At 40.4% G+C, this 25,181-nt stretch overlaps 1 protein-coding gene and 1 long non-coding RNA gene across 4 annotated transcripts in view; one reads left to right on the top strand and one right to left on the bottom strand.

The window, feature by feature from the left end:
- Positions 1-21,293, top strand: part of SPTLC3 (serine palmitoyltransferase long chain base subunit 3) — a 149,547-nt gene extending 128,254 nt beyond the window's left edge. For both annotated transcript variants that reach the window (XM_072800056.1, XM_072800055.1), the window contains 3 exons: positions 9,668-9,803; positions 14,889-15,018; positions 19,101-21,293. In XM_072800056.1, coding sequence (XP_072656157.1) covers positions 9,668-9,803; positions 14,889-15,018; positions 19,101-19,214 — 380 coding nt within the window. In that variant the 3' untranslated portion in view covers positions 19,215-21,293. The remainder of the gene's footprint in view (positions 1-9,667; positions 9,804-14,888; positions 15,019-19,100) is intronic.
- Positions 1-25,181, bottom strand: part of LOC140618068 (uncharacterized) — a 43,476-nt gene that overhangs the window by 5,040 nt on the left and 13,255 nt on the right. Inside the window, exons 2-4 of one of the 2 annotated variants that reach the window (XR_012018243.1) lie at positions 13,285-13,666; positions 9,612-9,687; positions 7,869-8,125 (exon numbers count right to left, since the gene is read on the bottom strand). This is a non-coding gene — a long non-coding RNA (uncharacterized lncRNA). The remainder of the gene's footprint in view (positions 1-7,868; positions 8,126-9,611; positions 9,688-13,284; positions 13,667-25,181) is intronic. The other variant, XR_012018242.1, reaches the window with a different exon arrangement.

The raw sequence follows: 25,181 nt of genomic DNA, 5'->3' as shown, positions 1-25,181 counted from the left end.
ATTTCTTTCCAAACAGCCTCAAAATGTTCTCATCTTCTGCTTTACCTTAGCAGCTGGCCCGGCTCCTGTACATAGTGAGTGCTTTTCATTTGTGAAATGTGTGAATCCGTGAATCATGGAATTCACACCTCATCAGAAATGAGTTTACCAGCTTCTCTCCAAAGAACAGACTTTGATTAGACCGGGGGTGCGGTCAGTTTCCGGGTCAGCTGGGTAAGACATCAATGATCTTCCAGACTCGGTTTCTGTATCTGTAAAGAGGTCCTCAAAACACAGTTTCTGGCTCATAATAGGTACGAAAGACATGTCCATTCCCACCTCTCCTTGTGGCTTAAACTCCTGAGGGTATATATGAGCAGTGGGTAGGGAGGTGGACACAGTGGCATCCTCTGGGGGTTCTTGAAATCAGGCTGGACAGACAGCTGTCCACCCTCGATGGCCAGCCTCCTTGCTCCTGCGTGCATTCCCCGGGGGTACAACTAAGTGGCCTGAAGAGACATTGGAACATGTGTATCTGACTATAAAACATGCTGTAACCTTGGAATCCGGACATCAAAAGGGAGAGCTTCAGTGCCTGATAAAAATGTGTGTTCCTCTCAGCAAACCACTCCAAACCGTTTTCTCCATCCCACTGGGAAGTTTGTCACTGCTAATGTGATTCTTATGGTCTTGCTGCTCTGTAGCCTCTTGATCTTTACTGAGATCGCTCTACCCCTAAGTGTGTTGGAAACAAAATGTCCTATCTGGTGTCCAGAGCTTAAAATAACAGACCGCTGGGTTCCTGCTGTCATGATCCATGGTCCCTCCCCATTACCACCACCACCACCCGCCCCTGCCCCACAGAGCAAGGGGGAGAAGCTGTGAGTGAATGGACAAAGAAAGGGCAAGAGGCAAGGAAATTAGGCATTCTCAGGCCATTCAGACATTCTTTAATATCAATGTGATTTGCTAGAAAGACCGACTTCTTAAATTGTGAGAAATGTTTTGCAGAAAGACTCTTCCCATCTCTTAAAAAAAAAAAAAGGCAACATTTTTCAAGCAATGCTACCTAAAAGCATGTGTGAGTTTGTTCAATTTGTATCCCAAACATCGTGGTGGTGTGCTAAATAATTTTAGGAGGGACAGCGGCAAGTACTTCTTTATGTGCATCTGTATGCCTGGGGAATAATAAAATAAGTCACTCTCTGGCATCTGCACATATTCATGTTTCCTCTGTTAGCAAATGAGCTTACAAAATCTGCAGAAAATAGAGAGTGGCACCCCGTGCTGGCTCACAAGCTCACGAAATCCGCCTCTTCCACTTAGTCTCAGAGGGAAAGGTCTCTCTTTTTTTTTTTTTTTTTTTTTTTTTGCATGCCGATGGTTTAGTAGACAACAAATTTTCCTTCTTTGGCTTCTGATGGGTCATTCTGGGAGTCTCCACTGTCTGCAATGCCTTCTGGCCCTCTGGAGATTGAGTTGCCCCAAACATATTTTTGGAAACGCCACAGACGATTGTTTTTATTAGGGGACTGCAAAGCTTTGTAGTGGGATGCTTTGTGTTTTATTTGTTTTCCTTCCCCTGCCCCAGCTGTTTTTGTTTTAACAGCATTGGAGAGAAGGTTAAAGTGTTTGTGGCCTCTGTTAACCTAGCCCATCTCTCAAGTTGGCAGAGCTAGAAATATGAATGAGCAGAATAGGAATGTACAGGTCAGTAGGATTTTTATACAGCCTCATAAGAGGAGTGAGGTTGACAGTTGGGTTGATCTCAAGTCAAATGAGCGCTTTGGAGCAGATAACTGTCTAAGGAGCAGGTCCCCCCCCCACACACACACACACAAAACGTACTTTCTAAGCACCCAAGCACTGCTGGGAGGTAATCGTGCCAAACAAAAGGCTATAACATGCGCCCATCTTTTATTTTCCACGTCCAACTGAGAAATAAGACATAGCCAGGACACAATCATGCACTTAACACAGACATGCATGACTTTTGGTCTTGGACTAGCAATGATGACTGTTTCTGAGACATCCAGGTCTCCATGGCTATACCTTGTAGAAACCAAAATTCATGCCTGATCCTATCCTGATTTATATTGATTTAACTGGTCTGGGATACATTCTGGGCATGGGATTTTGCCAAGCTCTCTAGGTGATTCTGAGGTGCCATTGAGGTGCTGGGACCTACTACCCCATGGAAAAAAGTAATTAAACTTCCAAACACCTTCTGCGTGCCAGGCACAATATGAAGCATGTTTCTATATTAACCCCTTTATTTCCACCAATCTTTCTGGATGATGAGCTTACTTATCTACATTTTACAGGTAAAACTGAGGTTTTAAAGCCTTACTCCAGATGGAGTTCAGTTTTTTTAGTCCATTTAACTCCAAAGCCTCTTCCTTTATCAGAGAACCCAGAATCTAGTAAAATAAACAGTCTGTATAAACTCTCCAGAACCCTACATAAGAGATCAGCTCATTTTCTTAATTATCTGAGCAGAGACCTTCTCTGTCTTCTATGTAATATGTGAAACAAGAACCAGAAATTGTTGAATTAGAGGCTTTGAGTGTTAGGAAGGGAATGTGGCCACAATGTCCATTCTCCATGCCACCCTGGCATGGCCATCTCTGTACAAAAAGACAAGTGCTAAAAATTCCTCCTACTCTTACAAGGCTCTTCTTCTACTCTTCAAATGAGGATCTCAAAGCCCACCATAATTAATAAAATCACCCACATCCTGTCTAGATGAGTAGCATTTTATATGTATAAATTCCTCTTTGCCTTCAGGCCCTACAAGAGTAGAATGTTTCCAATTTTAAAGAGTGAGCAATAGAATAATTGAAAGGAGCTGTATTTTGGCCGATGCAAAGGACCTCAAAGGCATTAACGGTGATCTATATGAGGAAACATGGTGACCGTGAAGTGTATCATAATGGCTTGTCAGCCATGCTGTGCTAAATGATTCAAAGATAGAAAAGCCAAGGCAATTCTTAAGAGTCAGCTACCCCTGGGATCAATATTCTGATCTATTTGGTCCACTCTCCAAAGGATCTAGAAGTAATAAAGTGATGACATTAGCTGATGATCCAGTTACTTGGGTTAATCAAGGCAAAGGGGACAGACGGGGCCAATTAAGTAGCTGGGCAACCCAGTGATAGATGAGTCATTATGAGCAAGCCCAAAGATAATGCCATTGGGAAAAGCAATTTAAGTCACTCATGCACTTCCAGGCCAGGAAATCCTTCTAGTCTTTGAGGGGGATCATTTAGGAATCATCAGACCCAGCCTGATGAAGTCATCTATTCATTGTGTAGTTAACGATCAACAAAAGAGCTAAACATACAAGGCGACAGGCCATATGGAATACATTTTGGTGGCTGGGATATATATCTGTGCCTTCATTTGAATCACCTTCTTAAAACAAGTCTTACTTCAGCCCCTCTTTTTCTTTTCCTTCTTCTTCCACCATCTCCCCCGACTCCTTATGTTCTCACCTTCTTAAACGTGCAGTTTTGATGTATAGATGAATTTTTTAAAGTGAAGAGGTAAAGGATCTATACCCTAAAAACTACAGAATACTTCTGAAAGAAATTGAGGAAGACACAAAGAGATGGAAAAATATTCCATGCTCATGGATTGAAAGAATTAACATTGTGAAAATGTCTACCCAGGGAAATTTACACGGTCAATGCAATCCCTATAAAAATACCATGGACTCTCTTCAGAAAGTTGGAACAAATCATCTTAAGATTTGTGTGGAATCAGAAAAGACCCCGAATAAACAGGGGAATATAGAAAAAGAAAACCATAGCTGGGGGCATCACAATGCTGGATTTCAGGTTGTACTACAAAGCTGTGATCATCAAGACAGTGTGGTACTGGCACAAAAACAGACACATAGATCAATGGAACAGAATAGAGAACTCAGAAGTGGACCCTCAACTCTATGGTCAACTAATATTCGACAAAGCAGGAAAGCATATTCCCTGGAAAAAGGACAGTCTCTTCAACAAATGGTGCTGGGAACATTGGACAGCCACGTGCAGAAGAATGAAACTAGACCACTCTCTTACACCAGACACAAAGATAAACTCAAAGTGGATGAAAGATCTAAATGCAAGACAAGAATCCATCAAAATCCTAGAGGGGAACACAGGCAACACCCTTTTTGAACTTGGCCACAGCAACTTCTTGCAAGGTACATCCACGAAGGCAAGGGAAACAAAAGCAAAAATGAATTATTGGGACTTCATCAAGATACAAAGCTTCTGCACAGCAAAAGAAACAGTCCACACAACTAAAAGACAACCTACAGAATGGGAGAAGGTATTTGCAAATGACGTATCAGATAAAGGGCTAGTATCCAAGATCTATAAAGAACTTATTAAACTCAACAGCAAAGAAACAAACCATCCAATCATGAAACGGGCAAAAGACATGAACAGAAATTTCACAGAGGAAGACATCGACATGGCCAACAAGCACATGAGGAAATGCTCCACATCACTGGACATCAGAGAAATATAAATCAAAACCACAATGAGATACCACCTCACACCAGTGAGAATGGCGAAAATTAACAAGACAGGAAACAACAAGATGTTGGAGAGGATGTGGCGAAAGGGGAACCCTCTCGCACTGTTGGTGGGATTGTGAACTGGTACAGCCACTCAGGAAAACTGTGGAGGTTCCTCAAAGAGGTAAAAATAGACCTGCCCTACGACCCAGCAATTGCACTGCTGGGGATTTACCCCAAAGATTCAGATGCAATGAAACGCCGGGACACCTGCACCCCGATGTTTATAGCAGCAATGTCCACAATAGCCAAACTGTGGAAGGAGCCTCGGTGTCCATCGAAAGATGAATGGATAAAGAAGCTGTGGTCTATGTATACAATGGAATATTTCTCAGCCATTAGAAACGACAGATACCCACCATTTGCTTTGACATGGATGGAACTGGAGGGTATTATGCTGAGTGAAGTAAGTCAATCGGAGAAGGACAAACATTATAGGCTTCACTCATACGGGGAATATAAAAAATAGTGAAAGGGATTATAGGGGAAAGGAGAGAAAATGAGTGGGAAAAATCAGAGAGGGTGACAAAACATGAGAGACACCTAACTCTGGGAAATGAACAAGGGGTAGTGGAAGGGATGGTGGGCGGGGGTATGGGGTGACTGGGTGACGGGCACTGAGGGGGGCACTTGACAGGATGAGCACTGGGTGTTTGTTATACTATATGTTGGCAAATAGAACTCCAATAAAAAATATATATATATATATAAATTAAATTAAATTTTAAAAAGGAAAAAAATAAAGTGAAGACAAATATTCTCCTCCTCATTTCTAGTTCTGTCCCACAATTAGGTTGCTTTCTGTACACATACAAGTTTCCAACACTTCAGCATGTACAAAACAATTCATTTTTAAGCACCAAGGAGGATTTGTCTATGCAGCAAAATTTATACAAATAGTTTTCTGCCTTTCCTTCTCTCTTACTTGTATTCTTGTTGCAGATCTCGAATTTTAGGGTTGAGGGCTTATCTTTTCTTTTTTGAAGGAGGTGGATGGGAAAATAAAAGCATATATGAATTAAAGTAAACCATACTTCCAGCTATGTTTCTGTAAAACCAAAGTCCCAACCAGGGACCCCAAAGTAAAGGTTATCAATGACTTCCTGCCATATTGATAAATTCAGTAAACCACTATTTCATTGCCTGACTTGTCTTCTCCCTCCCTGATTTCTCTGTCTCCCTTTTAAGTTAATTTTCTTCCCAACTACCAAATTTTGGATTCTTCAATCCCTATCCTCCTTTTTTTTTTTTTTTAATAATTTACCCATCGGTCCAGTCTTCATCTTGCTCTACACTTAACCACATCTTACCTGGTTCTTAATCACTCTTTTCTTCTACAGACCATTGGATCATTGCACCTGTTTCCTGTACCTGAAATGCACCCCTCTAATTTTTTACCTGTTAACATCTATCTACCCTTCAATCTCAGTGCACTCATCATGTGTTGACTTCCTCAGATTTGCTCCAATCTATCTAATATCAGTTCTCAGAACACTACATAACATTCTTTTTTTTTTTTTTTTTAAAGATTTTATTTATTTATTCATGATAGTCACACAGAGAGAGACAGAGAGGCAGAAACACAGGTAGAGGGAGGAGCAGGCTCCATGCAGGGAGCCTGACGTGGGATTCGATCCCGGGTCTCCAGGATCGCGCCCCGGGCCAAAGGCAGGCGCCAAACCGCTGCGCCACCCAGGGATCCCCTACATAACATTCTTTATAGCACTCATTAGAGTTGCAATTTTACATCCATTTTTATATGTAATATGTCTTCCCACTAGACTATAAGCTCTTCCCTGTTTCCATTTATTCTCTTCCAATTGCTATTAACTACCCTTGTACTGTCTGCTTCTCTTCTTTGTGGTTTATCATCACTGCCACTGACCAGTGTCTTCCTCTGTCTCAGATTCTGAGAATAAACTTTTCTATGTCCCTCAATTTCTAATCTTCATACCAATTGTCGACTCCCTCTAAATATTTCCCATTCACACTCTACCAGCAAAAGAATCATATTGGTTTAATTCATATTTATTATCTCTTCGGTGATAGACTATCTCATGGTTCTCTGGCCAACACCCAAATGGACTGGCCTTCAATCAAGGCTGTCATGCATCTCTTAGCTGGTGCCAGCATGGTGGAATTGAGAGGTCAGCTTTCCTGAAAAAGTACAATAACCCAGATGCTTTCTCCATCACAGCCTGCTGGCAGAGCCAAAAAGGAGTCTTCCTAGAGAACTGAAGTTGTGTGAAGGGTAGGAACAGAAAACAGGGACAATTGGATCATTCAACACCCTCCTTGTTGGTTGGTGTTCCACTCAGCTAAATTTCCATTCCTTTGCATATATTGTTAGCACATTTAAGAGGTCATAGAAATCAAGTAGATTTGGGCCTGGTAAGCAAAGAAAACCCTCAAAGGAAGATCTGAAGTGTTTTGGGAGCAGTAGAGCTTAGTGAAAAATGTCAGGTGATTAGATAAAGAATATGCCCTTGAGGAGCTGTCTGCTTCTGGTTCACTCTTCTCAGGAGTAGCCCTTCTGGCTCCCCACCCCAAATGAAGAGAGTTCATCAGTCCTCCCCTGTGGTAGGCTTCAGACTAGTTCTTGATGTCCTACCCCTTTTCTCACAACATGAGGCTGTTGAAAGCTTGCTCAGTGCTCAACTTCTGAACTGCCTCTACTAGAAAAACTTGGTAAAACAATGATCCTAACAACTGGAAGAGATACATTTTTTTTTTGAGCTTGTAGTGAAGTGTTGGCTATCATCCATTATCTGGACGGACATCATCCATTGCTAATCTTGGGCATAATGTAGAGATAACAGCACAGATTCTAGAACCTGATTACCCGAGTTCAAATTCTGGCTCTGCTACCTACCAACTATGTGAACTTGGGTGAGTTACTTGGCTTCTCTTCATGTGTAACACGAGATTATAGCATTTAGTTAAATACAATTGTTGTGAGGACTAAATAAATTATTAAATGTCAAGTGCTTATAACAGTAGTGACATTATGTATTTGTGGGCTACAAGTATTATTGTTGTTGATATTATTGTCCTTTAGAGGTAACCTCATCCAATAGGTGGCCACTTGAATTACTCAAACATATTTGGTTATAGGTTGTATTAATTCAACTCAAAACAGCTTAAGAAAAAGAAATGTATGGCAAATCGAACTCCAATAAAAAATATATACAAAACAAACAAACAAACAAACAAACAAACACTTGGGACTTCATCATAAAAAAAAAAAAAGAAAAGAAAAAAGAAAAAGAAATGTATTGGTTCATACAACAGACAGTCCAAAGGATAGACTCACTTAGGCATGGCTAGGCCTAAGGTTCCAGTGATGCCATCAGGATTCTTATTGTCTTGTACCTTGGCTTTGAGTCAATATCATTCTCAAGCATGTTTCTTCCATATGATGACAAACATGTAGCTTAAGGATGACTTCATTCGTGCACTTCTTCTTCAGCAGATCTGAAAGATTCTGATAGGCCCAGGTTGTATTTTGTCATGAACCAATAATCAGGAGGATGGAGTATCTCAATTGGCCAGGCTTTGGTTCACAATACCCTTAGAGCAAAGAGGAAAGTGAAGGCCAATTCTACCTGAACATGATGGCCCCCCTGAAGGAAGGATGTTGAGCACAAAATGCCCACTGCTCAACTCTCGGTCAGGACACAGTCTGAGGCCATTTTCTCCTGGAAGGAACTGGAGACTATGATTGACCTATTTACTGACATTTTAGCCCATTTTCCATCTGTAGAGTTGCAGAAATCCAGGAGGGATGTTCAGAATATTGAAAAACTGGTCAAGCAAGAGCCCTGATCAGTTTGAAGGGACCCCTGGCCAATCATAATGGAGGTCAGCTGCAACAGCTGTTCCTGCTCAACAGGTACTTTGTATCAGATGCAAATGTTGGACTGATTTCTAGAGGACTCAAATATCCAATTCTGTTCAATTTTCTGTATCAAGCAGATCAATGTATCAAGCAATACACTCTGGTTTGGGCTGTTTGCTCTCTCACCTCATTGGAGATAGCATTAGCATAGACAGATGTCTTCAGAACTTTTCCACTCTTTAATTCCCTTTGTCATCTCATATGTGTGACCCCTCCCCCCTCCCACCCCCAGGACACACATAAAGACAGAGGCTAAGCTTTTGAGCTGAAGTACCAGTGACCTAGAAATGGACACACATACCTTCCTTGACCCCCTGTTTGGAGCCCACACTGTCATTTTTTATCCTTGGGGAAAACAGGCCTCCTTCTTCCCTTCCCTCTACTCCTTTATATCTATTTCTCTATCACTACCAAATGCCTCACGAAAGAGTTCTGGTTTCAGCTGGACCTTTTTGTTTTGGTTTGGTTTTAAAGATTTTATTTATTTATTCACAAGAGACACACAGAGAGAGGCAGAGACATAGGCAGAGGAAGAAGCAGGCTCCCTGTGGGGAGCCCAATGTGGGGTTCGATTCCAGAACCCCAGGATCATGCCCTAAGCTGCAGGCAGACGTTCAACCACTGAGCCACTCAGGCATCCCTGACTTATCTTTTTTGAGGGATGTGCTACCCCTTCACGTTCCGGTTAGGTGAAGTACCCTTTGATTAGAGATTTGGGTGAGAAGCAACTTAATGGGCCAGCTTAGCTGGGCTAAAAAGCCTCTACCAACAACAGGGTCGTGTGTGTGTGTGTGTGTGTGTGTGTGTGTGTGACTTCTTGTCACATTCCCTTCCCCTGAGTTAATGTCTTCAAAGCACTTAGCACAGAATCCATACACAGTAGCTACCTAGTAAATGATAGCTCATCTTCCTTCTTGCTAGACACACCCTCTGACCCTCTAGCTCCCTACCCAGGCTAGCCTGCATTTAGTTGCTTGCTAGCAGTACCTACCAGCACCCACCACCCACCAATCCTGTCTTCCAGACTCAGGACAGTTCTTCGGCATCAGTGCCCACACCTCCTCACCAAGAGACATCTACCCACCCTATTTTGACCCCCTCCCAGCTAATGATGCAGGCCTACGAAAAACTTAGGAATGCTTGCCAAGTCCATCTGACCTTTGCTTCTCTCTTCCTTGTGAGAATTGATGGATTTCATGCCTGTCTCCTTTCAGGGTTGCAGAGAGTACGGCAGCTGGCAAAAAACACGAGATACTTCAGACAGAGACTGAATGAAATGGGATTCATTATCTATGGCAATGAGGAATCTCCCGTTATTCCCCTGCTTCTTTACATGCCTGCTAAAGTAGCGTAAGTATTCAACGACTTCAGAATAACACTGAAGCCCCAAGGTGATCTGACCAAGACAGTGCTCCTGTCTCTAAGAGGCTCAGCATAGGCATTGCTTGGAATGGGGTGCCAAGTTCAGAATTCACTTGTACAGCTTCCTGGAAGCCACCTGTCAGCCCATCAGCAAGGCCTTTCCACAGGTCTCCTAAGAAGGGAATCAAGTGTACTCTACTTTCAAGCTCTGTGAATCTGGGTCTCACCCCCTAGGCCTCAACTGTAAATTAAGGATAATCCTGTGCCCTCCTTCTGCCCCACAGTCTTTTTCAGGGGCAACTTCTGGAGACCATCTCTCCCAACATTTGAAAACAATATTACTAGGCTCCATGCTCTCTCAACTGACCTTTCATGGCCATCCTCAGAAGGAGGCAGCCTTATTTCACATGTGGGGGAAACTGAGGCTGAGGACAGTTAAATAGTTTGGCCAAAGTCATACAAGTTGAGCAGTAATAAAATCAAGAGAACATCAAGAGGCAAATCCAAACTTAGGCTCATGCCCTTAACACCAAATTTTAATGCCTCGCCTGTTAACCCATGTGGAGTTGTTTCCCACTGACTGTAATTCTGAAATTGAGCATGAGAACAACTGCATAAGGAGAAAAAATGACTTTTTCTCAATATGGCATAGACAATTTTATCCATGAGCCATTCTCCACACTGCCACAGACTACCTCTATTATTAAAAGGAAGTTAATTAAAGTCCTTTCTAAATATAAAATGTTTATTTGGGTGTCTGACCATGTGCATGGTGGAAAGTAATAGTCAACATATATTTATGAGATTCTGAAGGTCCTGACTCTTCTGCAACATAACCCCATTGTTGGAAATTTCTGCTTGACTCTCTAACAGTCTGAATAGATTGGTAGGGCATTTTAAGTATAAAGAAGAGGTTCGGGGCTATCATTTGAGAACTCATGGTGGATAGGACTGAGTTAATAGTTCCCAAAAGATTAATTCTTCAGTGTACATTCTTGTATCATTTCACCATAGCAATATAGCAAGCAGTTAAAACACACACATGAGTTCTTTAGCATGTACACCGTTACCACCAATGGGCCCTTTGCTCACAGATCTGGATCAGGCTAACAATGCATGGAGTGAGTGATCAAGAGGAGAGTGTGCTACAGAAATGTCACATGGGTTACTGCTTGGTACTTAAGGCAGGGAGCAATGGCAACAGTGATTCAAAGTATCATACAATCCCAAACCCTTTACCATCTGATTTTGGAAAGTACAGAAGAAAACCTACATTTATTCAGAATGGCTGGCAAAATGGTATGTTCTGAAAGAAAGATTTCACACTTAGCCCATTTCTATTTAGTATTTTACCATTAGCTCAAATGAAGACACCAAAAATAAATTTACTTTATTTTTGAGAGCCTAAGGTGCTCAATGCTGGAGGGTGGCAGTAGGGAGCATGCCAGATAGTTCTGACTTTGATGGTGGGGGCTGGAAATAGAATCTTACCAGGAATCCATGCCATGAGAAGAGTCCATGAAGAGTAAAAACAAATGCATTTAAGTTTAAGAATTCAACTTTGCAATAACAGAAAGAGAAAGGGAGTACTGCTCCTTTATATTCCAGGAGTCCTAAATGGACAACAGCTAATGTAAAAAATAAAATCAAAGGGTGTTATGTATAAAAACTGTGCTCCCTGGTGTAGTGAAGAGTTTAGAATGAGGAAAAATTTTACTCTGCCCCCTGCTAGCTAGAGGATCTTGAACAAAGTTGCCCAACCTTCTGATGCCCCAGTTTTCTCATTTTTAAAACTACTATGAAATAGTACCTATTTCATAATTGTTTCAATTAAACATGAAAAAGTCTATCAGCATTTATGTTGTCTCTTAAATAGGAGCTATTAGGTGGGAGCTGTTCTTATTAGTAGTTCATTGTTAATATATATAAAGCACTTAATATAGTACTTGGTGTACTATCAGCACTTAATCAGTGGTAGTTATTATTACTACTACTAGTACTTCTACTAGTATAATGATTATTAGTATTAGTTTCAACTGAGTGCAAGACTGAGTCACCATGGTTGCATGGCTCTCCAAAATAATTATTGCAATCTTTGGTTGCATTAATAAAAATAGAACTTTTGGGAAAATAATAGGTGGAGACCCTGTTATTGTGTGAATCAAATATGCCATGTTGGACATGGGATGATATGTCAAACTATCTAGTACCTTCCAGTGAAGATGTTATTTAAGGAGGAGTTAATGTGGCTGAATGCTGATTATATGCCAAGACTGTTAGACACAGTGATCACCTATCAAGGGTGGACTCTTGGCCCTTGTTTATGAACAAGGACACCAAGACCCATAAAACTTAAACTACTTTCTAAGGATCACTCAAGTTGTAAGCAGTAGGGCCCAGAATTCAAAGCCAGCTCCATTTGCCTCCTAAACCAGGGCTCTTTTCAGTGCATTGCACGGCTTCTGAAGCTTTAGTCCACAGGGGGAAAAATGCACATCTCATTAAAGCAACACAGAGTATAAGTTTAACTCTCAATGGTGAATTGAAAGACATCAATCACTGCAAATGGAAGAAAAAAAAAACACTAATTGCTTGAGTTGCCTAAGGAAACTTAGAATAGGTTAGTTACAAAAGGTAATGTCATCTACAGTTGGCAGGAGTTGCTGCCAAGAGCTTCCCTGCTGCCTGGCCTTGTTTTTGTCTCAGATATTTCTTCAACGGAAAGCTTATATGGAGAAAAGCTTTTGAGACAAGGAATTAATTATATAAGCCAGTGTATGAGCACATCTTTCGTTTGCTCATTTTCAACCCTTTGATTTTATTAAAGCACTATGATTTCTCCACATGTCCACCCACTGCAGATGAAAATAGTTTCCACCCATATATCCTTTTGAGCAAAGTTTCACTGCAACTCTATGCTGGAATCTTCCATGACATTCAGTATAATGTGATTTCACCCATAAAACATTCACTTACATAATCAAGGATATATTGCATTTACTATCTGGTGCAGAGTTTACATTTTCCTTCCATGGACCTTGTCATACACTTGCAGGATGGTAGGATACAGGATGCAGTGATGCTGCACATAATGCAGTGATAATGTTTTATTATTATTACTATCCACATAGTCTAGTTTCTTTCAGCTCACACTGGCTCTAATTTGTTTTGGGGAGTACAAACCCAGAGGCTCATTATATAAAATAAATGTTCAGGACAATCAGACACATTAACTAAAGGAGGCCAGGTTTAGTAGTGTAAATTTTAAGCCCCAAAGTGCTCCAAGGAGGCCTCAGATTAGCCTAATGAATCAACAGTCATATATTTTGCTCTACATTCTCTGGCAAAACTCGCTTCCTCTGGTACAAAGAAAAACATGCAGACAGTGAAAATGGTCTTTGGGGAGTCCCGAAAACTAGCCTGAGATCATGGGTCAGGTGGTTTGTATTCTAGCAATAAAAGGACTTGCCTTGTTTCTCAGATAATTATGGCCTCTCATCCTGTGTAGTTCCATGGGCAGCCTTCCATAGGGTGAACAAGAAAGAGAAAGAACAGCCTCTGCTTTTCAGCTCTCTCAGAAAGCTTCAATCTCCTTGTTAATCTTCCCAGTCCAAATCAAAGGCGAATCTTGCCTTGCTTGGGCCACGGGGCCAGAGAGGCTGTGTGTTCAGTAGATCTTGCAATCTCCATCACTTCATTTGATAACATGCATTCTGCATGAGGCAACCAAAAAGGCAGACAGCTCCATTGCAAGAGGAATGAATAAATGACCAGGCTAGCTCTCTATGTCTGATTCAAGAATTCTTCCTGAGTTATGACTGGAAGGTGCCGTGGTGCTGCCAGCTTCCAGCCTAAAAAAAGGACACCAGAAACCTCTTAATGCTAAAAACAAATCTGAGGCATTTACCTTGCTTGTGGGCAGAGACATTTAGTAATTAAGGTTTCCTGCAGAGAGCAACAGAGCACAGAGTGGGGAAAGATTCACTTAGGGGCATTTTTTACATTGGCGCTTAGCACAAAAAAATCTACAGACATTGAGAGCTCAATATTCTAGAGTCATTACTGAAATTAGCTCTGAAAAAAAGGGTCTAGAAGCAATGAAGGGGAAGAAATCACAGCTGAGAAATTACACCCTGTTTCAGAAAGCTACCGACAAGCCTCTCTCTGTGTACACATTTCTTTTTTTTTTTTTTAAGATTTTATTTATTCATGAGAGACACAGAGAGAGAGAGAGAGAGAGAGAGAGAGAGAGAGGCAGAGACACAGGAAGAGGGAGAAGCAGGCTCCATGCAGGGAGACCGACATGGGACTTGATCCCGGGTCTCCAGGATCAGGCTCCAGGCCGAAGGTGGCACTAAACCGCTGAGCCACCGGGGCTGCCCGTGTACACATTTCTTTCCCCATGTCCCTCTTGCCCCATTTCCCCTTCAACTCAATCAATGGGTTTAATATCCTTGAACATACATGGGTGTATTCATTCACACAATAAAAAAATGAGGAGACCCTTGCTATGTTTCCATCTCTGGTTTAATGGGGAAAAAAATCTTTGGCTCCAGAGTGAGAATAGAGCTTGGGATTAGCTCCTGCAGACTCTCAGATCCTGGTTCTCAAATTATAGTCACTAAGTATAGGCTTCTTGAAATTTCCCTACTCTATTATTGGTATTAAATTTTTAAAACATACAAGTTTGCACTTAATATAGGTTGTTTCTTTATGTAATTGTATTGTGTTAGCTGTTGGGTTTTTGTTTCTGGGAATCCTGCAAACAAAGGACTTTACATCAACGCCAACTCGTTAAACCAGGTTCATGTACATCAGCATTTTCTGCTCAATGTCAAAGACTCAATACTCACAATGCTCTAAAGAGTGTGCCAGGTCCCATAATATACACACTTAGCTATGGGTGCCATCAAGGAACTGCCCCATTTTCTTGTCAATTGTATGTAACAGAAGTTTAGTAATTTCAGTCATCTTCTATTTATTGTTATAAGAAATGTCAATTAGCCATATTCATTTTCTTGCCACATGATTTTGTCATCTCTCAGCTAACCTTCTCTTTTACCTTTCCCATAGGGCTTTTGCAAGGCATCTGTTAAATAGAAAAATCGGGGTGGTGGTTGTTGGATTTCCAGCTACTCCCCTCGCAGAAGCTCGGGCTCGGTTTTGTATTTCAGCAGCACATACGCGGGAGATGCTAGACACAGTGAGTACACCACAGGCCAACAGAATCACCAGTACTGGTACCTTGCATTGGGAGCACGTTCTTTTATTGGGCTAGTTTAAGTTTCCCTGGGTTTCTCTTAGTGTTTTAGAAAACCAACACTAATAAAACTCACTGCTAAAAAACAAGGGTATGCCAACAATGCCCAACGATGTGATCAACTCAGCGAATAGAAAAAGAAAATGAGTTCAGTGAAGATTTGACTCAAGGCAGTGTTTTGGTTTCATAAAAAAGACTGACTGAGTAGCCATATGTTGTACTAGTTACTTGTTCCTAAATGCAAAAGCTAATCTGACGTGCTATTTCAGCACTGACTGCCTGCAACCTGACACTTCTCATAGCCGCCACGTCCATCATAATAAAATATGACCCAACTAAGCAACATGTTGGCAAAGCAATAACAAAGATAGGTCCAGACCTACATGGGGTATAAATGATTTAAAAACCGCATTTCATTGTCCTTTGGTTTTGATCTTTATGTGAATGAGTGATAGTAGAAAACTAAGCTATCTCAATCAGTTTGGGCTTGATGGAACTGTCTTTAGTGACAAAGCAATTTAGCAAACCCACTGAGTGAACTCATTCACTATATATGAATGAGTTATTATATATGAAGATGGAAATGAATTATGTGTATATGTATATATACATGCACATATAACAATCCATAATATGTATGAATATGGATATTATATATATGTGTATATATATATATATATATTTCATAGGAGAGGTGACTTTTGAGTTGGGCCTATTTGAATAAAAGTTGTGGAACATCATCCAAGGTTTCCAACCAAGGGAGTGATATAATCACATCACTACAAAATAAATGTGACAAATGGATTAGAAAGGGAAAAGGCAAGAAGGGACCTAAAATGGAGCTGTTTGAACAAAACAAGAGATGTCAATGGCAGTGGAAACAAAAGTAATGGATCTATTAACAGACATTATAAATGCATAGAGTTGGCAAATGGTTGGATGCAGGGCATTTGTGGAAAGAGGGAATCAAAGACAATTCAAAGTCTCCAGACCTGGTGAATGGAAGGATGGTAAAGCTAAAGCAGCTGTATGAGATAAGGTAGACAATAAAGAACAGCCAATCATCACTTGGCCTGCGGGAACAAAATGAGCTCAATTATAGACAGATTGAGATTATACATCTATGGGCCATCGGTGGAAAAGAAAATCAGATTCTAAAGCTTAGGAGAGTATGCAGTGCTGGAGCTTCTGTAGTTTAGGGAACTGAGAGATCATTTTAGCTAAAGGAGAAGATATAATTTCCAAATGCAAGTGAACAGGCCAAGGGCAGATTCCTACGGACTGCCTACATCCCAGGCTAGACATAGGAATCATAGGCGAGGAACTAGACCTTGATGGGGCTGGAACAGTCTGAAAAGGCATGAATTAGGGTACTGTTAAACACAGTAAAAAGGAAAAAGTTTCAAGGAGGGGAAGAATCCAAACGTCTCCAAGAAACTAGAGCAGCTTTAAGTGGGATAAGAGATGGGAAGAAACTTTTGTATTACACTTAGTAGAAGCTTGATGTTCCTCAGAGCAGACAGTTTGAGGAGAATGTAGGGAACAGGAATAAGAATACAAGGAATAAAAAAGTGAATACTTTGAGCTCAAATAAAAAATTACACACACACACACACACACACACACACACACACAGTGTCTGTCTTTCTGCTTCACCATTACATTTTTAAGATTTAAACCAGTGTCTACCTAAATAAATAAATAAATAAATAAATAAATAAATAAACCAGTGTCCACTACCGAGTGCATATTAACAGTTTCTTGCATGACACACTAATAATTGAGCTAACTCTAGGTTTTGAGATGCTGGGTGAACTTTGTTGTTATTGTTCTTCATAGCTTTCTGTGTTGTTCAGGTTCTCCAAAAGGAGTATGTATTTCTGGTAATTATTTTTTTTAACAAATTGTTTCTTTTAAATAGAAAAAGTAGGCAAATATTTCAAGAGCTTTGACTGCAAAAGAAAGAAAAATAGATTTAGAAAAGCCCTTGAAAGACTTGAACATGTTTACACATTAAGGAAGGAAAATGGGAAAGGAAAGGATATGACCAGGGAGCATGCTCCCAGAGGTGATGGAGGGGGTGGGCAGCAGTGGGGGATTTGTATTTTTTGTAACCCCCAACAGCACTGAGATATTCATGAATACCCAATTCTGGAGACATCAGACCTCATGGTTCTCTTCGCAAGTTCTTAACTCCTACGGAATACCTAGTTTAGAAGGAGCACTGGGACATCATCTCAACAGATGCCCCTAAACTTTTGAAATCAGTCACTTACATCAATAAAAAAAAAAAAAACTATGGGCAAACTCCTTAATCTACACATAAGAGAAAGTGAAAAATGACCCTTGAACAGTGAGCACATAGAGGTAGCTAACTGAACATAACACTCATAGGAAATACATGTTAGACAAGTCCCTTCTATGACCATGTTTGGTACAAGGCAGAGATGAGGCAACTCTACAAATACGAAGTGGCTTAGAATTTCCTTCTTCTAATACGAGTGATGACTACACCTTTACCAATGACCTCACTATAGTCATCCCATCTTCCACATAAGAATTCTACATATATATAAAAAAGAATTCTGTATATAGCTAATCACTGAACTTCACTTGTTCAAGACAGCATCAACCCAGACTGGTCCCTGCTTCCTTAGAGTCATCCTGAGCACAAGTCCAAATGTGGTAAGAAGCCTTTCCCAACTCCCTCTTACTAAGATAGTTCTTCTCTAATACATGCTTCCAGCTGCCACAAGTAAAATAAACCTACCTTTGTTTGAGTACAGGTGTGCTCTGCATAGTCTGATCAGCGGGCTTCAACATAAATCCATTTATAAGTTATATATGCATTGCCAATATATTATGTACATTTTATAGCAGACTCAAAAATGGAAGTTAAAAAGATTGAGATTACAATGAATAGAAATCCTCTATTCTTCTTCCACACCTTCCGTCAATTGTCTCTCATATCCCCCAAGTATGCAGATGCCCACTCAGAGCTATTCCATCCCCACCTTCAGCAAAGAGCAATAGACACTATCCTAGTTTGACATCATTTTAAATATAACTTTTGTCGCTTTGTCCTAGTCCTTAGATTTGATGTGAAAATTCAGGAAGTACATTGAAGTAAAAAGAATGTTTTAACTATCCATAATGCTACCAAACAGAAATCAATGACTCTTCCTATGTTGGTGGATATCTAACTTGTTGCCAGTTTGAAAGACTACCCAAAGAGGAGAGCCCATAAGCTCCACTTGTCATTCATTCCAATGTTAAAAAAACATCTTCACCTTTTTCAAAGCATTAGATCCTAATATTGCCCTCCTTGTTGACAGGTCAAGACAGGCCTAAAAAGATTAAAAAGGCATGCCCAGTACCATAAGATTAGTGATACACTAGATATGAAAAGTACATTTTGTCTATTCTGGGTCTCAGTCGTTTGTTTGGAAAATTGGGGATACATTTATCTGCATGAATTGAGAGAACTGAAACAGATGAGCTTTCGGTCCCCTTCGGTTTTAAGTCCTAGGATTCCACGGAACATACAGATGAGTATTTAAAGCTGAGGATGAGGAAATATGGGAGAGAGGGAACGATATTAATCAGCTCCCACAATGTTCCCTTTTGCTCCTGGCCAGGTTGATTTGCTGTGTCATGAGGACATAAACCCAAATGTAATCTGCAGCCTTACCTCTTTCTTCCACAAAGTTATACATGTCATTAAACTTTAAAATAAAGTCTGAAAGGGTAAGCATGGATGGTTTTATCCCTCTCCTCACACCCTCCAAAATAAATTAAATATTCATAATGTGGGGTAGACTATGAAAAAGTATGAAATAAAATGAGTTAGCCTCTAACATTCCTCTAGGGCTGGTTTATAAGCCATACCTTAATGATTTGGATCTTTCTCCTTTTCTTTAAAATCAAGGAAGTTGGCAAAAGAAGATTGAATCTCAGTGAGGTTCTGGATCACAGAGCCATTTAGGGGTTTAAAAAATAACTGATGGAAGACAATCTCTTTGCAGGTTTTGGAAAACCTGGATGAAATGGGTGATCTCCTGCAACTGAAGTATTCCCGGCACAGGAAGTCAGCGCGCCCTGAACTCTACGATGAGACAAGCTTTGAACTGGACGATTAAGTTTCCTAGTCCTGAGTTGCACCTAAAGACTTTGCCAGAAAGACACCCCCCCCCCTTGACTCAAAGGAAATATAAATGGATTTCTCCCCCCTTTCTATGCACAATTTTGGTTTCCACACCAGCTTAATTGAACTGAAGAAAATGTTGTGTTTTTAATGTCTCCAACTCGGGAGTGCAGAGACAAAAGTATGGTTCCAGGTTTTAACTTTCTCCTCTCCCAAGTATCCTACTACAAATACACACACACTCCCTAGAACATTTTTAATGGCAGCGAGCCCATGCTTTAGCTGCTACTGTGCAGACTCTTTGGTCCAGACTCTTTCAGGCATTCCAACCAAATGAGAGGGTTTGGGTTTTTAATTCAGTAAATCTCACTATATTTTTACTTATTTCACCTGCAGATGTGAGCAAGGGTCGTGGGCAGTAGCCGACCTCCTTGTTTCCCCATAAGTGCCCCAGCTACAACTCATCCATATCACTGGGAGCTCCAGGCAGGAGGATAAAGAAATGTTGCTTCTACCATTTGCCGCATTTGGACTTTATCCAAGGCTGAGTGTCAAAGCCATAGTTAATGTTTGGAGAGAGAGAGTAGGACTGGCCAGCAGGGACTAGAGATATCTTTGAAGGAAACTTTCCTTTTCCTCTTGCTGGTATCCTACAGTTTTACAGCTGAGCTCTTGAGGTTTGGAAAATTCAAGACTTTTGTTTCATAAGGAAAGGGGCAGAAAGCAAACACAAGCCAATTTTAGGCCTAGACTAAAACTGTAATGTTACAACAACTGGAAGGTTTTTGGTGCCATGTGGAGTGAATGTTTCACTTGCATACATAACCCTTATTCCTCTAAGGAATGACTTGTCGTTTTCCTATTAAATTTTTAGTAAATGGTGAGATTCAATTTCCTTTAGAGTTGACTCTCCAGACTATACTTGAATGTATTGATTCAAAACCGACATTAAAAAGCAAATTCTATTCAACTTTTTCAAGACTGACACCCCTGTTCAAGCCTATTAAATAGTTCTCACTGTCTGCTGGCACATGTGATCCAACTCTGGTGTAAAGTGGGCTTGTACACTATTGGGCAACGAACTGTAATTTACTTGAGTTGTCTCTTTCTGCCTCTGCTCTGTCTGTCTCTCTCTCTCTTTCTAAATGTGAACACAGACTTAAATGGAATAGTACCTCTTTGCTAATTGGATCTAGTTGATATGGAAAAAGCCAGTGGAAAACCTTATCTTTAACAAGCTCCCAGATGGTTCCCAGATTTGGAAACTCTAAAGAGCAGTGGTGACCTTTTAGCAAAGCTTCTGTAATAGTTCGAATGAGTTACAGAACATTCCACTCCATCAAATGACAGTATAAACAAATCACTTCAAGAGAGGTTTGACTCATGACACAGATGGACCCAAGCTCTCATGCTGTGTACTGAGATAGAAACCCAGGCCAGAACACCAGTGTTGAAGAGCAATATGCCCTGGTGCTCATGACTGATTAAAGGATAAAGTTGATCAATGTGAAAAGCTTTTTATGGGGAAAGTATAACCCCTACCAGGTATATCAGCTTAAAAGTGGATCACAATGATGAAGTTTCTCACAAACATTTGTAAGGATCACTATCAGCAGAAGAGGAGAGGAAGTGAATTCTAACAATGCAGTTGCCCCATCCAGTCACTAGTTGTGATAACTAAATTCCAACTCTCCCCAATGATTTGGTGCACCATTACCAATGCAAAGAAAATATATATGGTATACGTGTCCCCCCCAAAAATTTCCTCTTGAAAATGTGCATTTAAATGAAATTAATTCTAGTCAATTGTCCAAAATGTGTAAATGTCTTCAGTTCTATAAAAGGAACAATAGACAAAGAGGGCAGTGGAACATCTGAGCTTTACTGAGGTACAGCAAGCAATAAACATCCCCTTCCATTCTAGATGTCCATCATCTTCATACACACCCCTTCACACCCACCCTTTGAGTTTTAAGCCTTTAGAGGGGTGTCTTTGTAAGCAGGAATATTCATCTATCACATGACTTTTATGGAGGATCTTGAGTCTGACTCATGATAAGAAAATAATTATTTATCTACATGGCCTAGGGAGCAAGGGGGACATTAATCCTGCTTCATCAAGATCCCAGAGTCCTGGGACAATTTATTACATTCCCAGGTACAAAAGAAAAAAAAAAAAACTACCTCTGTCAGAGGGTTTACACTGAATACACTTATGAGAACAACTATAAACCAAATACAATGCTTCCTGAGAACATTAGGAAGGACCCAGATCCCACAGGGATGGTAATATGAGTATATGTCATATGTAGAATGTGGTTGGTTAAGAAGGTGATTATGAGAATTTTTAATTTTTATAAGAAAACATCTGCTAGGTTAATAAAACCACAATTTGAAATCTGTAGGGATTATTGAATCTCAAGAACTATACCACAGCCAAAATGTCCCTTTGGCCGGTTCGGTTAAGAACGAGAATTTCTAACCAAGCTCTGTTATGTACCCCAAACATCCCAAATGCATGTGTGTGTGTATACACACACACACACACACACACACACACACACACTTTTCCCTTCCTTTACAGAGCAGGCAAGAGTATAAAGGTAAGGTGAGAATCTGGCTCTGGTGAGAATCTGGTTGATAAATAGATGGAAGGTGTTCTAAAAGTGGTATTCGTAGGGGGGATATTCGTAGCGGGGATACACTTGCTTAACGGGGAAATGGCATAGACACATTCCTAATCTTATTGTGGAACTGTGTTATTGTAGATGTTTGGCTACACTGCCTTTCAGCATGTTTTGGTTTGACAGACACCATGGGCTTCAGAATTCACTAGGAAGCTTATTAAAATGCAGATCGCTGGGCCCCCCACCAGACTTCCACATAATCAGAATAGCTGTAGTGCCCAGGAACTTATATTCAGCCAGCCTCCTCAGGAGCTTCTAACCCATGTCATAATTTGAGAACCATTGTTGGAGCTTTTGTTTGCATAGATCAGTTGTCCCTACTAACATAACAAACTTTGTCCTGATTCTCTGTTGACAAGGTGTTTATACTACTAAAGTTAAGTGAATTATTCCCATCTCTTCTCAATGGGACATTTTGTTCCCATTATCCAGGTACCTTCTCTTTCTACAAAGTTGGATATTAAGAATAATCTGCCTCTGATTATTTATTTACTCCAACAAAAGCTCTCAAATAGGGTAAAAGTTAACAATTCTTCACACATGTAATGTTCCTCTGTATTTTCTTCAGAGATAACCAGTATTATAAATGGTTTACTCTGACTTACAATTTTCAATGAGGAAAACTTAACTCTCTGTCATGTACTTGAATTTATGGCAATAATAACAACTATATTTTGAACTTACCTGGTAATTTCTTGGCTATTTTTCCTGATCTCTGTATGGACAACATATTTGAAGTCTGTTTTCTCAGAACACCCTATGCAGCTGTGTAATTTTTGGAAATTAAAAGGCGTCTGTGCCTCAGTGTCCATCGAAAGATGAATGGATAAAGAAGATGTGGTTTACGTATACAATGGAATATTCCTCAGCCATTAGAAACGACAAATACCCACCATTTGCTTCAACGTGGATGGAACTGGAGGGTATTATGCTGAGTGAAGTAAGTCAATCGGAGGACAAACATTATATGTTCTCATTCATTTGGGGAATATAAATAATAGTGAAAGGGAATAGAAGCGAAGGGAGAAGAAATGGGTAGGAAATATCAGAAAGGGAGACAGAACATAAAGACTCCTAACTCTGGGAAACGAACTAGGGGTGGTGAAAGGGGAGGAGGGCGGGGGGTGGGGGTGAATGGGTGACGGGCACTGAGGGGGGCACTTGACGGGATGAGCACTAGGTGTTATTCTGTATGTTGGTAAATTGAACACCAATAAAAAATAAATTTATTTTAAAAAATAAAAAATAAAATAAAATAGAAAAATAAAATAGCTGCTAAAAAAATTAAAAAAATAAAAGGTGTCTGTATTTTAATTGCTTCTAAGCAATTATTATGGGACATTGTCTTATAGTATTATGAGTGTGTGTGTTTCCATGAAACATTTAGAGTGACCAATTTCATTTCATTCTGCCTATGAAATATTAGTTTCTTTAATGGACAAATCACCAAAATAGACAATAATAAAAAATAACTGATGGTTCTGTGTTTGGATTACCCTAAATAGAGACTCAGAGATTTGCATTTAAGAATTTCATTAGGGGGGGAGCCCCAGTGGCTCAGCGGTTTGGCAATGCCTTCAGCCTGGGGCGTTATCCTGGAGACCCGGGATCGAGTCCCACGTCGGGCTCCCTGCATGGAGCTTGCTTCTCCCTCTGCCTGTGTCTCTGCCTCTCTCTCTTTCTGTGTCTATCATGAGTAAATAAATAAAATCTTAAAAAAAAAGAATTTCATAAGGGAAAATGGGCAAGGGTGGCTGGCGCTGGCTTGAACTATGTCATAAGAAACAATTGTGCTCATCTGTTCCCAACTCCTCCTTCTGTGACATCAGAAATTATCTTGGTAGCTTGCAATTATGTAGGGAGAGTATTTACATCATGGAATCGGCAAACACGACAGATTCGGGATCTGGAGAGCCATCTGTTAAACCTTTACCAGCACACCACTGGGACCACATACAATGGAACAATATGTAGGATAGAACGCGGAGACAAGATTGGAAAAGGGAGAAGCCTAACTATGATTTTATCATAAAAGGCCTTAGTCACTCCCCTGGGGAGCTATGCATCAGAGATGGCCATTCAGAATTATCTCAAAGTGAAGCAAGGGAGTCAGGCTTCTATGCCCTTTCTGCCATCAACTACAAGAGATACCACATCAACTACATGAGATACAAGTTGCCAAGGTAGAGGTGTGGGAGAGGGCATTACCTTGGCCAAGACAATTCCATTTGGCCAAAGGCACTTTGGGGGAAGAACTTGGCTTTGAGCTGACAGCAGTCCATCCTGTTAAACATAATTATTTCTAATTCAACTCCCTTTAAAACATCTTAAAATGGAAAATTGTAAATATAGAGTGAGAGAGAGAGAGAATAGTAGAATAAATCCATTATATCACCTAGCTTCAAACATTATCAATTCATGGCTAATCTTTTTCATCTAGTTCCCCACTTACAGATTACTTTGAAGCAAGCCCCAGAAATCATATGATTTCATTAGGGAATATTTCACTGAATCTCTCTAAAAGATAGAGATATCTTCACCTATCCCTTAATTTGTCTCAACCTCATTAAAAGTGGTCTGTCGGGCAGCCCGGGTAGCTCAGCGGTTTAGCACTGCCCTCAGCCCAGGGCGTGATCCTGGAGACCCGGGATGGAGTCCCACATTGGGCTCCTGGCATGGAGCCTGCTTCTCCCTTTGCCTCTCTCTCTCTCTCTCTCTCTCTCTCTCTTTCTCCCTCTCATGAATAAATAAATAAAATCTTTTTAAAAAGTAGTCTATAGGATAACAAAAGCATGACCATGAGTCAAATATTAATCTTTTCTTTCTCTATCTCATATCCTGCATGCAAATTTCCAGAATCAAGACTAGGAATTATTTCTAAAGCAGGTATGTAGTGTCTTGAAAGATAGCAAGTCAATCATTTTTTTGGACACTTATCATGTGTCAGACACTCTACAAAGAACTCCAATATACATTATCCTCTGGACATTTTCATAGATATTAAAAGTGGACTCATCGTGGAAGATCAGTGTGTTGAAGTTGTCAGGGGATGCACAGTATGTAAAGAGCACTTCTAAAGCTCTAACAAGGTCTGCTTTACTTTTCTGAGAATGCTGTATTCCTTTTCCAGTCAAATTTCTTACAGTTATTTCAGCTAAACTTTATATATCAGCAGGGTAACTTGAGCAGGAATAAGAGAACAAGTGAGACCAGCTTACCCATTTAGAAAAGTCTGATGCCTGTGACAGAGCTGAGCACAGAACTTGACATTTCTA

The sequence above is a fragment of the Canis lupus genome, chromosome 26 (assembly GCF_048164855.1).
Source record: "Canis lupus baileyi chromosome 26, mCanLup2.hap1, whole genome shotgun sequence".
Lineage (NCBI taxonomy): Eukaryota > Metazoa > Chordata > Mammalia > Carnivora > Canidae > Canis > Canis lupus.
Note: the sequence above shows the minus strand (reverse complement) of the source record. Positions and strands in the feature narration are given on the sequence as shown.